General features: G+C 36.7%; 1 protein-coding gene across 1 annotated transcript in view; it reads right to left on the reverse strand.

Annotated features, from left to right (window-relative positions):
- The window catches only part of kcnh5b (potassium voltage-gated channel, subfamily H (eag-related), member 5b), a 50,940-nt gene that overhangs the window by 17,094 nt on the left and 19,289 nt on the right, over window positions 1-14,557 (reverse strand). Inside the window, exons 8-10 of the mRNA XM_051125228.1 lie at window positions 10,456-10,655; window positions 10,128-10,380; window positions 1,730-1,926 (exon numbers count right to left, since the gene is read on the reverse strand). Coding sequence (XP_050981185.1) covers window positions 1,730-1,926; window positions 10,128-10,380; window positions 10,456-10,655 — 650 coding nt within the window. The remainder of the gene's footprint in view (window positions 1-1,729; window positions 1,927-10,127; window positions 10,381-10,455; window positions 10,656-14,557) is intronic.

The following is a 14,557-nucleotide window of genomic DNA, read 5'->3' on the forward strand; positions in this document are numbered from 1 at the left end:
CCCTCTGCACATCTCTCAAATCTCTGAAGTAAGCATACCTATCCACTTCCAAAGTATGAAAACAGCAGCTTAGACAGCCTTAAAACAAAAAAGTCGTACAAGTTTGAAATGACATGAGGGTAAGTAAATGATCACAAGAATTTTAATTTTTTGGGTGAATGTAGCTTTGAAAACATGTGCTTCAGATAAGGATTTACTTTGAAATAATGCAAAAATATCACTTAGAAGTCCACAGCCCCATTCTTAGAATGTCACTTAAAGGGACAGTTCATCTAAAAATTAAAATTCTGTCATCATTTTCTCACCCTCATGTCATTCCAAACCCATAAGACTTAGAATATAATCATTAAATACCAAATTAAGATATTTTTAACAAAACCTGAGATAACCCTTCTGACATTCAGACAAGTCTTATGGGTTTGGAACAACATGTACAGTAGTTAGATCAATGACAATTTTCATTCTTCAATGAACTATCAGTTTAATATATCCAACACCATCATCATTCTAATCATCAGAATTCCTCTCTGGATAATTCAGTCCTTTAAACACTCTTGCTGATTTAATTAGTATCACAGAGTATCTTAAAAGAATATAATCAAGGTGTCTAATCACCAGCTATTAAATCCATTTAAAGGAGAATTTCACTTCCAGAACAAGAATTCACAGATTATTTACTCACCCACTTGTCATCCAAGATGTTCATGTCTTTCTTTCTTCAGATGATAAGAAATTATGTTTCTTGAGAAAAAAAAATTAGGAATTTTCTCCATATAGTGGAGTTCAATGGTGCCCCCAAGTTTGAACTTCCAAAATGCAGTTTAAATGCAGCTTCAAATGGCTCTCCCAGGTGAGTAAGAAGGGTCTTATCTAGCAAAACAATCTGTCATTTTATACTTTTTAACCTCTAACGCTTGTCTTTATGTAGGTCTACGTAAATTATATTTTTTCTGGGTCAGTACAGTTAGGGTATGTCGAAAAACTCATCTCGTTTTGTTCCCCAACGTCAAAATCATCCTACATCACTGCAGAAGTACCAACCCAGTGTTTACAAAGTGAACATGCAAAGAACATCAAACAGCCTTTACCAAAAAAAAAAAAAAGGGAAAACAGCTTTGTAGGATGATTTTGACAGAGACGGGAGTTTTTCAACCTATCCTAATTGTATTGACTCGGATTACACAGATTACGCATGCGCATCGCAGAGATGAGACAAGACGAGCAAGACCAGGTTAAAAAGTATATAAATTGTCAATTTGTTTAGAAAATGAACGATCGTTTTGCTAAATAAGACCCTTCTTCCTCAGCTTGAATCGTTTAGAGCCATTTGAAGCTGCATTTTGAAGTTCAAACTTGGGGGCACCATTGAAGTCCACTATATGGAGAGAAATTCTGGAATGTTTTCCTCAAGAAACTAACACGACTGAAGAAAGAAAGACATGAACATCTTGGATGGCAAGGGGGTGAGTAAATTATCCATAAATTTTTGTTCTGAAAGTGAACTTCTCTTTTAACACTGTAATAAACGATCAGAGAACAGGTCCTAGAAACGGACAGGGAAAATAATAAAGAGCCTGCAAACTAACAAGTGAAAGCATGAGATTTCAGCACAAAGAAACAACTGGAATTTAACCAATAAAGCTGAACTCAGACAAAGGAAACACAAAAAAATCTTTACAGTGAGAGAGATACATAATATTCGAGAGGTGTGGTGGCTAATGCATCTCACCCTTTTGCGTAGGTTGCAGGTGAGAATGAGGTTTCGGGAGAAGGAGTTGGCAAACGCAGTGTAGAAGTCCAAAACTTTCAGCAAGGCTTCTCTCTTTATGATGTGGAGATCGCAATACGTTAACGCCCGAACGTTAGCGCATGAGTGGGCCAAAGTTGTCTCCTTCCAAAACACATCACCAAACACGTCCCCTTTACCTGAGAGAGAGAAAGAACAAAAATATCAGAGACTATGCAACGAAAAGATTAGAAGGATATTTAACAGAGCGGAGAGTCAGTGTGAGACTAGACTGCTTTAATTGCTGTCAATCAAATGCATAATCTCACAGCAGGGTTGAGCAGCAGAATGATCAAATCTGACATTTCAATTAATATTCTCTTTATACAGCTGGAGTATGGCACCGGCGTGAGCAGGAGAATTGTTTAACTGTATTGGAAAAAGTTTAGCTTACTTGTCTTAAAATGGGTGACTGACCTAAAAATGTCAATTTTGTAATCAATTACTCACTCTCCTGCCATACTGAACTCATATGGCTTTACTTCTTCAGTGGAACACAGTAAGTCTTCTGAAGCCAAACAATATGTTTCTGATGAACAGACAGTTCACTTAAAGGGATAGTTCACCAAAAACAAAAGTTCTGTCATTCATTACTCATCCTCATGTCATTTCAAACCTGTAAGACATTTGTTCATCTTCAGAACACAAATTATATTTCTATTGAAATCTGAGAGCTTTCTGATCCTGCAGACAACTACCACATTTAAGGCCTAGAAAGGTAGTAAGGACATTGTTAAATAGTCCATGTCACATCAGTGGTTCAGTCGTAATTTTATGAAGCTATGAGAATGAGATTTCATCAAAAATACCTTACAAATTTGGAACAACATGAGGGTGAGTAATTAATGACAGAATTTTCATTTTTGTGTAAACTATCTCTTTAAAATGGAAATTCTGTCATCATTTATTCACCTCATGCCATTACAAAACTCTATGACTCTCTTTGTTCTGCAGAACGAAACCAAAAGATATTTTAAGAACTCTTTCTGAATACTGAAAGTTTTCCCATCAATTGACTTCAGAAAGTTTGGAACAAAGTGCATGAGTCATATGAACTTTTTTTGGGGTGTTTTTTTTTTTGTCCTTCATAGTATAAATTACAATCAATTTTTCTTACATAAAAATGAGCAGCTGGACATTCTGCAAAACATCTTTCATGTTCCACACAAGAAAGGAAGTCAAATGAGCTTGGAACAGCATGAGGGTGAGTAAATGACCATTTTTCTTTTCTGATGAACAGTATGGAATTACTGACAGATCCTTCTCGTAGGCTATGTTCACACTGCGAGCCTAGTGCTCAATTTTGATTTTTGGTCAGATCTGATTTTTTTGCATAGCTGTTCACATTTTTGTTTTAAATGTGGCTAATATCAGATTTCCAGTGTGAATAGATCATGGTTCTGAACTGACCCGTATGCACAAAAAAACTATACGAACAGGGTTGCCATGTTTTCACAACAAAATTCACCCAGTTGCTTTTCAAAACTAGCCCAGTCACATTCTGGAGGGTAAATATCGCATTGGTGGGGTAACTTCAACCCACAGAGTTGAAAAACAACCAGCAGCAACAGTGGAAAAAGTAGCCCAATTCCACAGGAAAACTGTGGACTTGACAACACTTGCACAGCGCGCTGTCATGTGGAAATAAACACGGTGGACATAAAGTAAGCAATTATGCATTTATTTATAGGGAGATCTGCTGTAGAAGCCATCTAAATCATGCTCAGACAATATGAAAAATAAAGACCTTTTTTTTTTTTTAAAAATTTTATGATTCAAGTCCTCATTGTTTGTTTGTATATAATGTTGTCACTGTAATCCTTATGAGTTCTGACACATCACACTTCCACTGACTACCTTTCACTACTGTTTTGATAACTTTGGTTATGTAAAATCTTTGAAGTGACTCCAATGAGTGCAGAAACATGACGAATGGTGATCACGAATGATGTAAAAGTCGCATTAATTCCGATATAACTGTTCACACTGTGCTCGCATTGCAAAACATCTGACCTGCTATCGAATTTATGGAAGTGGCACAAATCAGATTGAAAAGATCAGATTCCATGTGGTTTGTGCGGTTTGCCATCATGAGAAGCAAAACGATTTTGGGCCACATTCAAATTGGATTATCATTACATTCAAATTGGAAAATGTAGGGCAGGGACTTTGTTCTATTCAACAGTTAATGATCCATTAACAACAAGATCAATGAATTTTCATTTCATGGTTAGTTCAGGCCAAAAGGAAACCAAAACTATTCACAGACGCAATAAATGTGAAGCACACAACAAACTTAAAGCTCAAGGATCATTCTTCAATTATCTCTCATTTTCAGAACTGACAGAAAGCCTCAGTGAAAGAGAGTAAAATGCTGAGAAACAGTAAGAAAGCAGGATAATTGTGGCATTAGATGAATATGGTATTATCAGACAGGAGCGTGGTTGTCTCTACTTGTTTAAGATCAATGGCACACTGATCTCTCCCATCACTTTCCACAGATCCTCGGCGCCATGCAGGGATCTAAAATAGACTTTCAACCTTCAAGTCCCAAGCCTGTGCTGATTCCATAGGACGCAGCATTGCTGAACATGCAGTTACCACAAGAACAACAGACACACACCTGAGCAAACCAAAAACCTTGTTTGGTTGGTTTAAAAAGAATATTTCTTGTTTTTGATGCTGAGCTCAGCATAATCTCACTACTGAGATTGTCTGTCACAGGTGTTTGTCCTGCCAATTAAAGACTTATTCCTAGTAGCAAAACACATTTAATTGGCTACACATGCCAGACCAATTAAAGCACAATTAGCAGCTGCTAGGAGTGACTGCACAAATGTGCTCTAATAACCTTTCAAAGCAAAACTGAAAAATTCTCTTTTCCCAAAAAAATCATTGTTATGGCGTCATCTTATATAACAAAGCAAACCACTCTTGTGTCAACTCTAATAATAGGTTGTAGAGTGCAAGCACAAAAGCTGTTAAGATGCGTTCAGTAGAAAATACATTAAAAGACCTATTCCAAATTGATTTTCAAACTTTGGGTAAGCAATATTCTGGTACAAAAAAACAAGGTGTGATTCACATGGTCAGGGTGTTTATTTTGATTCGAACATACTGTGTGCAACAGATCTGGCCTGCAGAGACTTTGTCAAGGGCTCTACTGAGAGTTCCAAGACATTTGTAGTACAGCGAAGAGACTGTGGGGATTTACAGTTTATCTCATACAGAAGAGCAAAGCCACCAAACATGGTCTCCAAGGAGTCTTGCGTTACCATGGCACTCTGTTGCCTTGGGGACAATTGCACCTATACCTTCAGGATCTATACTGTAATATTTTATAATACTATAATAGTGTCTGTAGAGGTTGAGAATGTTAGGCGAAATATGAATGTGAGCAAACATGCTGTGGAAAAACACAAAAGATATTTTGAACAATGTTGAAGAATGAAAGTCAGTAGGATCCAAAACAAAATTTCACTGTGTAGGCAAAAAACACAGACTATGACTCCTCCTAATCTCCTCTTTTGTTTAAGTTTGGAACAGCATGATGGTGAGTAAATGATGCCAGAACTCATTTTGGGTGAACTATCCCTTTAAAGGAGACCTATTATGTCCTTTTTACAAGATGTAATATAAGTCTCAGGTGTCCCCAGAATGAGCCTGTGAAGTCTCAGCTCAAAATACCCCACAATGCCTATTCTGAGTGGAAGCAGAAACACGCTGTTTTTGCAGAGACATGCATGTCTCTTTAAATGCAAATGAGCTGCTGCTCCCCACCCCCATTTCCAGAATAGAGCTGTGCCTTTACAGTTCGTACCTCAGATATTCTGCTAAAAACATGTTTAGTTTTGATTATCATGTCTATCGCCCTGAAATCAGGTGTTTTAAACCATATGAGTTTAAACTTCTGAAATACACTACCAGTCAAAAGTTTTTTTGAATGTTTTTTGAAGTCTCTTCTGCTCACCAAGCCTGCATTTATTGGATCCAAAGTACAGCAAAAACAGTCAAATTTTGAAATATTTTCACTATTTAAAATATTTAAGATATGTTTTCTATTTGAATATATTTTAAAATGTAATTTATCCCTGTGATCAAAGCTAAATTTTCAGCATCATTTCTCCAGTCTTCAGTCTCACATGATTCTTCAGAAATCATTCTAATATGCTGATTTGCTGTTCAAGAAACATTTATTATTATTATGATTATGATGATGATGATGTTGCTGTTCTTCTTTCTATCTATAAAAAAACTGAAAAAATTCTACTCAGCTGTTTTCGACATAATAATAATAATAATAATAATAATAAATGTTTTCTGAGCAGCAAATCAGGATATTAGAATGATTTCTGAAGGATCAGGTGACTGGAGTAACAATGCTAAAAATTCAGCTTTGAAATCACAGGATTACAATTTTAAATTATCTTTTACAACAGTTATTTTAAATAGTAAAAATATTTTAAAAAAAATGTACTGCTTTGCTGTACTTTGGATCAAATAAATGCAGGCTTGGTTTTGTTAAAAAAAAAAAAAAAAAAACAGTTAAAATCTTACTGTTCAAAACCTTTTGACTGGCCGTGTAGGGTTTTCAGAGCACACACAACCGAAGCATGTGCACAGAAAGCAGCTGTCGCCTGGCATGCGAGTACTAAACTAAGTTCTCTTTAATGCCTTGTTACTTAAACTGTCAAATACATACAAGTTTATGTTAAAATAACACATAAATTACAGAAACAGTCAGTTATGTCTGTGAAGGTAAACACCTGGGAAAGAAATTGCATGTTTATATTAGATCTGTGTGGCAACAGTGTAAATAGAGTAAATAAATCAATAAATCCACTGCTTTCTTGTCTCCTCTGAGGCTGGGACTCTAAATAGTGTTCTGTGCTCGTCTGTGCAGCCAGTGACAGAACAGTTAACATGCTTTTCTCAAACTTTTGCCATATGGTTGCTTGCGAAATCAAAATGACAGTGCTATGGGTGGAAACATGCAGATTAAGGGGCGGCAATATTATAATAAAATCCCTTTACCATGTAAACAGGGGAGCAAAATCTGACACGAAAAAGGCTTACCAAAACAAGGTTACTGGGTTGTCCGTTTTCACATTTTTTGTGTTGGTAGATGCACTGGGGACCCGGTTATAGCACTTAAACATGGAAAAGTGACTCTTAAGAATGCTTTTCCTTCCTACGCACATTTACAACGGTTCTGTTGAAGACAGTCCAGCAAAAACTGTTTCGGGTAAATGTGAGCCATATGGATAAATGTGACTAATGGCTTAATTTCATCTCATTCGTCTCCTGCAGAGTCGCTCAGCTCTACACCTCGCTAACTCAGCTCTCCAGGAGCTCATCTTCCTCTGCCCAAACACCCACCACCCTCCTGGGCACAGAGAGACACTGTGGGTCCAGGCCTCCTGCTGGGCTGGAGGAAAGACAAGGCCTCAACTTAGTGGCCATTAGAGATTCATGATTCATAGCGCTGTATGGTTCCGTCGCTATGACGACTCAAGTGAGAATGATAATCTAATGCGATTTCAGTGAAGTAGCTGATTGTAAGTTTAAAAGTGAGATGATGGTTTTAATGGAAGTCAGTCTGATAGCTGGAAATCTAATCAAAAACAAATTAATGATTTCAGAGAGACATTAAAAAAAGTCTACTTTTTAAAGTCCCCATGAAATCAAAAACATTTTTTGTTTTTCGCTTTTAGTATAAGTATGATAGTCTTAAGGTTATAAGCTAGTATGCTTCAAAACCATGACAAAATTTGCATTTACAAGACATAAGCATGCAAAACTAATAGTCTCTAACTTCCACCAATATAGATCAGCAATTTTAATGACATCACCCTGCACTTCAGCTTCTCATCAAACATTCTGTCCAATCAAATGCTCTCTAGAATCCATATAGTCCCGCCCCCTACACTATAAATAGACACTGAAGCTGCAGCTGAAATCAGTCACTTAAAGTAAAAAAAATCTGTTAATAAATACAGGGAATAGGGAACGATTCAGTGTAAATATGCTTTGATTAAAGCTAAATGGTATTGGCTATTTAAAAATTAGGGTGTGGCTGCTTGATATGTCCCACCCCGTCTACCTGTTTCAGTTGAAATTACATCAACACATAGAATAATGCTGCGCTTTTCAAAGCACTTCATTGGACCTTTATTCTCTGAGAGGCATATGCTGGTTTTGTTCTGTTGTGTCACAAATCTCTGTTACTGCCTTTTAAATTGTTTTCATCACCATGGCAACCAAAATGCAATTCTAATTTAGCATTCAAACTCTGACAGCAAGAAAAGACAGACTTAGAGACACGCTTATAAATGAACAAAAGCATCTCAGTCCAAATGCATATCCGATTAGAATCCGATCATATTTATCAAGTGTGAATGGAGAATAGATAAAATCATATACAAATTAATTTCAAGCCACATTCATATGTTGTTTGAAATCCTATTTAAATCATATTTATGGAAATCCATTTCAGTCGCATTGCTTTTTTGCTTGTCACTTTCACACACCATGTACTACCTGAACATGTCAGACGTTGTTGTATGATGCATAGTGAAAACAAGTGCAGAAACAATGTTGTGTTGTTGCGAAGTGCAGGTCGAGTGGAAAATTACAGTACACTGCTAGTCAGCCTGGTCTACATGCTTCTTTGAAGCTGAAACCGATGGAGATGGCAGCACTGAATAAAGCCATGCAAACATCTGTATTGCAAACCCCTCCATAGCGCTGTTGTTTTTTTTGCAAGATATTCCAGAAAACAAAAGATTTTCACAGAACATATAAGTCTGATCTGAACAATTGTAATATACAGTGTGGATAGATAATTTACATCAGATTTTTTAGTGGATACACAAAAAAATTGGAATTGGACTGGCAGTGTGAATGAAAAAAAATGAACATTCAGTCATTATTTACTCAGCCTCATGTCTTTCCAAACCTGCAAGACCTTTGTTCATCTTCAGAACACAAATTAAGATATTTTTTGATGAAATCCAAGAGCTTTCTGACCCTGCACATACAGCAACACAACTGACACGTTCAAGGCTAAGAAAGGTAGTAAGAACAATGTTATAAGACCGCCCCCTAATAATCGACTAACTTTTAGTCGATGAGAAGAGGCTTGGTCAACCAAAATTTTATTAGTCACAGAAAAAAAGGCCACAGAAAGCGGTGAAGTCATGCAGTCCGTGACTGACAGATCGTTAACAGCTGGTCTATGTGGTAATATAGCACATCGGGCAGGACATCCATATGCTCACCTATCATTCATCGAACCTCAAATATGGCTTTTCATCTGACAGATGTAGTAGCAACTTTACATGGCTGCTCAATCTATTAATAACTTAGAAAAATGTGCGCTATTGAAGTGTCTTTGTGGAGTGTGTCACTGCGTGACAAATACAGGCCCCAGTGCAGTCACTTGCTCTTAAAATACTCCGTCATTTTTGGTCATACAAATAAAAGTAATAAATCTTTTGAATCTGTAAAGACTCTACGTTTATTTGTGTGCACTCAGAATAACAACGAAACGCTGCGCTTATGTAAAATAATGAAAGCAAACAGGATGCGCTTTCTGCCGTCTCGGTCTCTGTGAACTTGAGCACCAAACCTTGAAACTCTGTGAACACTTACTTTACATATGTGAAAGATATATTGATAGAGATTGAAATTTCTACTTTCAAATGAACCATTTTAAATACAAAACAAATATTCTCAGATTATGTAATCCATATAAAACATGCATACAGGCACATCACTACTGCGGAGATGATGAGTCAGTGTCGCGGACTTCATCTCTTAGGCTGAAAACAAAAAAAGAGCAAGTTTATCAATAAGTTATTAAACCGCTAATGCAGTCTCATTGCTTGAGTGCTTATTAGGATATGTAGGCAATTAAAAGGCTCATTATGATTTATATGGTTTAATAATAAACATGCAACTAATAGTCAGCTAATGCTTAAAATAAACGACTACTAGTCGAGGGCAACCTACAACGTTAAAACGTGACATCAGCGGTTCATCTGTAATGCTATGAAGCTACAAGAATACTTTCTGTGTGCAAAGCAAACAAAAATAACGATTCTATTCAACAGTTTCTTCTTCAGTGTCCTTACTACTTTTCTGGGCTGTTTGAACGTGGTAGCTGCGTTTCTGTCTGTGGATGGTCAGAAAGCTCTTGGATTTCATCAAAAATACCTTAATCTGTGTTACGAAAATGAATGAAGGTCTTACGGGTTTGGAATGACATGATGGTGAGTTATTAATGACAGAAACTGTAAACGTATTAATTAGCGCTTTTAAAAACTGTTTTTCAACTAACCCAGTATAGCGATGACCTCGTCATCCTGTATGACCTCCAGTGACCCCGACACCACGAAGCAGAGCAGGTCCACGCTTTCACCCGCATGGAAGATGAGGTCACCGGGGGCGGAGTGTATCATCTGGAACTCTACGGCCAAGGAGCGCAAACATCCGTCACTGGCCAATCTGAATGCTGGGTGCTCGTTGAACACCTTTCTGTTCAGGTGCACACAGATGTCTGCCCGCATGTCCTTGGGGCAGATGGACAGCACCTGTGAACAGTTGAATCTCCAATTTAGTATTTTCAGCAAATAATATACAAAACTTCCCATCAGTTTCGATCTCACCTTCTCTGTGTCAATGCCTTTGGACATGGACCACGTGGAGACAATGTAGTCCATCACTCTCTCACTGAGGCCTTTGGGCACCTGGTAGAGCTTGAGGAAATCCCGCACATTATTTAGCATTTCGTGGTAACGGTTGGTGTTTGCATACATCTGCTGGAAGATGGTCGTCACGTTACCGAAGATAGTGGCGTAAAGGAGAGCTATAGGACAAGAAGAGGGGAAAAATAGTAATGTCAGACAGATTTGACATGAGAAAGAAAACTATCTGTGGTTGAACTGTAATATTACACAACTTTGTTGGCTGAATAAAGTACTTAAAATTATTTAAATCAATCATTTAAACAATTAAGAAAAATCAAAATGCATTTTAAGCACTTAAAGAAATTAATAGAGTGTCTTCACAACGTGTCATCAATTGGCCATATTGGCGGCACTGAATGTAAACAATGTCACTGAACCGAACAAAACTTATTTTGTTGATTACTGCTGCTGAAAATGGTTGATTATTGTCATGTTTTGGGCTATACTAATCGGTCTTGGAGTACTACAGACTTCCAAAAGTTATAACAAATCAAGGAGAAGAGTGCAAAAAACTGAGGAACAAAAAGTGTTTGTGGTTGACCAGTCTGAACCAGGATTTCCAGTGCAAGAATCTTAACAACATTAATTTTATCATTTCCGGTCAGGTAGGTGTTTAGGCTAAAATCCTAATTAATACTTCCTGCTCATTCTCTATATGATTTAGCAGCTTCCACACATTTTTTCCATGGTTTAGACAGCATAAATTACCAGAAAAACGTATTCAGTAGCACACTAACCATGCAATCAATGCTGTTGTTTACATCAGAGTATCGCCAGTATGGCTGTGCATCTGGGTAACTGACGAAATCGTGACATAAGTGCAAACCCTCTATATATTCACAACTATAATTTGGACCTAAGTACTGAAATGAATATTTATTTTTAAAGAAGTTGTTAAAAATGTACAAACATATTTTGTATTAATTGTAATTTTCATAATATGCACTTTTTAAAAGGCAGACCATGATTTAAATAGTTTACAAAAATGGGTATTTCCAAATGTCACTTTTAACAATAATTAATTTCCAAATTACCTAATGGACAAATCCTGTATTTTCAAACCCATATTTACCAAAAGAGCCTGTAATTAAAGTCACTGGATGTTTTTTAAGAACAGAAAATGATTTAAATGTGGTAATAGAACAACTACAAACAATAATTGTTGTTGTTCCCGTTTCTGACCACTTAAACATTTAGTTTTAAATTAGCATGTCTTTTATAAGAAAACTGAAAAATGAGTACATGCACAATGTAAACTTCTGGTACTGTGTTTATTGCCTTTCTCATGAGTTACCACGGTATCTTCACTCCTCGTCTCTATGGCAACCTTCCCTGAAATAGCTTTCCAAATACTTCCACTCATAACCAATAAGGGAAGAGCGGGAACAGAGAAGAAAGCGAAGAAGATGGAATATGATGAGATAAAAACGGATGATGAAAAGCCAACGAAATGACCAAGAATTTGTACAGTAAGAAAAATGACTTTGAACACAGAAAGACTGCCTAAGAATGCCAAAGAGAACCAAGATACATGGTGGAGGAGAAGAGACAGATAGAAAGAAACAGGGACAACAAGAGGAAGTCATGAGGATGAAGAGAGTGAGTAAGAATGATGGGGGATTTCTTCTCTTAGTGGCTTTTTGATTCTGTTTTCGGATATCAGCCATCTGACTCACCTGAGAGAAAGTAATTATGAGTCAAAGAGACCAGATACACAACTGTGACTAAAATACACTATCAGTCAAAAGTTTTTGAACAGTAACACTTTGAATGTTTTTAAAGAAGTCTGTTCTGCTCATCAAGTACATGATAAACAGTAACAGTTCAGCATCATTACTCCAGTCTTTAGTCTCACATGATCCTTCAGAAATCATTCTAATATGCTGATTTGCTGTTCAAGAAACATTTTATTATTATTACCAATATGTAAAACAATTGAGTACTTTTTTCAGGATTCTTTGATGAACAGAAAGATCCAAAGATCAGCATTTATCCGAAATAAAAAGCTTTTGTAACATTATACACTTGATCAAAAGTAATAAATACATTCATAATATTACAAAAGATTTCTATTTCAGATAAATGCTGTTCTTCTGAATTTTGTATTCATCAAAGAAACCTGAAAAAAAAAAATTCAACATAATAATAAATGTTTTTTTGAGCAGCAAATCAGAATGTTAGAATGATTTCTGAAGGATCATGTGACTGCAGTAATGATGCTATAAATTCAGCTTTGAAATCCCAGGAATAGATTACATTTTAAAATATATTCAAATAGAAATCAGTTATTTTAAATATTAAAAAAATATTTCAAAATTGTACTGTTTTGCTGCACTTTGGATCAAATAATTGCAGAAGAGACATCTTTAAAAAACATTAAAAATATTACTGGTAGTGTATGAATCTCAAAAACACAAAACACACCAAACTGTGGTCAGTACATATTTAATGGCCAGTATAATATGCACTAAAATCATCACCATCACATGTAAATTATCATATATGCTGGATTTATTTTCGAGTCCTAACCGGATGCGGGATTGCCAGGTTTTCATGACAAAACCCACCCAATTGCTACTCAAAACTAGCCCAAAAGTAGCCCAATTGTGTTTCGCAGAGGGGTCCCCCAGTAAAAATCGCATTCCGGGGGTAAATTGCATGTTTTATGGATGGGTTCCCCTGGTAAATTTTGCATTCCACGGGGTAAATATCAGGTTTTTGAGGTCGCTTCAACCCGTGGACATGAAAAACAACCCACAACAACAGTGTTAACATAGCCCAATTCCGTGGGAAAATAGCGGACTTGGCAACACTGACTGCATGTGACAGTTCCTCACAGTGACTTAAGCATCAGTCAGAAATACTGACTGAGAACATGTGATCATAAAAGTCTGCTTGTTTTAAACAGCTTGTAATAAATATAAACATTAAAAACTAGTCATATCACAAGGATTTAGAGTCACTGGTTTATCTGGCATATTTGAGTAAAGTACAACTGTAGTCTACCCTATATATCACCATGTGAGATTTTGAGATTTTTATCCAGGTGTATCTTCAGGGCAGATAAAGAGAAAGTTGTAAAGTAAATGGCATGGATGGAGCGTGAGGGAGAGTCTCAGGGGAGCCTATACAAACTACCACACATAATGAGGCCTTCTAGGACCTCACTACCACAGAGACAGACAGAAAGATGTGGGCAAGACAGGAATAAAGACAAAGTAAGAGAAGATTGGGATCTTTAGCGAAACACTGAAACAAAAGAGAAAAGATCTTGACTGAAGGATCAAGAGATGAGAACAATGCGTTCAGATAATTACAGACAGAGAAAGAGCGAATGGGACTCATCAAAAAGTCATCAGAATAGCTAACTACAATTATTCTCTTCATTAATTGTTTACTGCTGTTTTTATCGTGCATGTGTGATCCTCTCCTCTTGATCAAACCAATGTGAAGACAAGGGCCTTAGGCTGAAAACAACCTCTGGCCTTACACATTGCAATCTCAGAAATAATGACATAAAAGCTGTCACTGGGGTGGTACCCTTTCAAAAGCTACTAAAATGTATCTTTAAGGTACTAATATGCACCCTTTAAAGATAAATAGGTTACAAAGGTGTACCTTTTAAAGGGTACTGCCCCAGTGCCAGCTTTTATGCCTTTTTTTCTGAGAGTGTGGCCTTAATAATAGTCATTAGACACACATGGAAGAAATCCCTTATTCCAACAGCATGCTGACATCAAGTATTTGCTTAGTCATATGCAGGTCACACTGATAGCTGTTTCTTGCTGTTCCTTGAAGAGCCCTACATTTCATGCGTCAGTACCCACCAACAGCATCAACAGAGCTCATCTGAGCATCCTCTTAAAGGTTCATAATGACCTATTAGTCTAATAAGCTTTTAAAAACGACTCCTCCACCCGTATGATGTCAGGTTAAAGAATATATTACAGGTCAGGGAAACCATTGTTTGGGTCAAAAGCAAGAAAATGCCTTATGATTCACATCTCTAATGGGGGTGTTT

Source organism: Labeo rohita, chromosome 13, assembly GCF_022985175.1.
Source record: "Labeo rohita strain BAU-BD-2019 chromosome 13, IGBB_LRoh.1.0, whole genome shotgun sequence".
Classification (NCBI taxonomy): domain Eukaryota; kingdom Metazoa; phylum Chordata; class Actinopteri; order Cypriniformes; family Cyprinidae; genus Labeo; species Labeo rohita.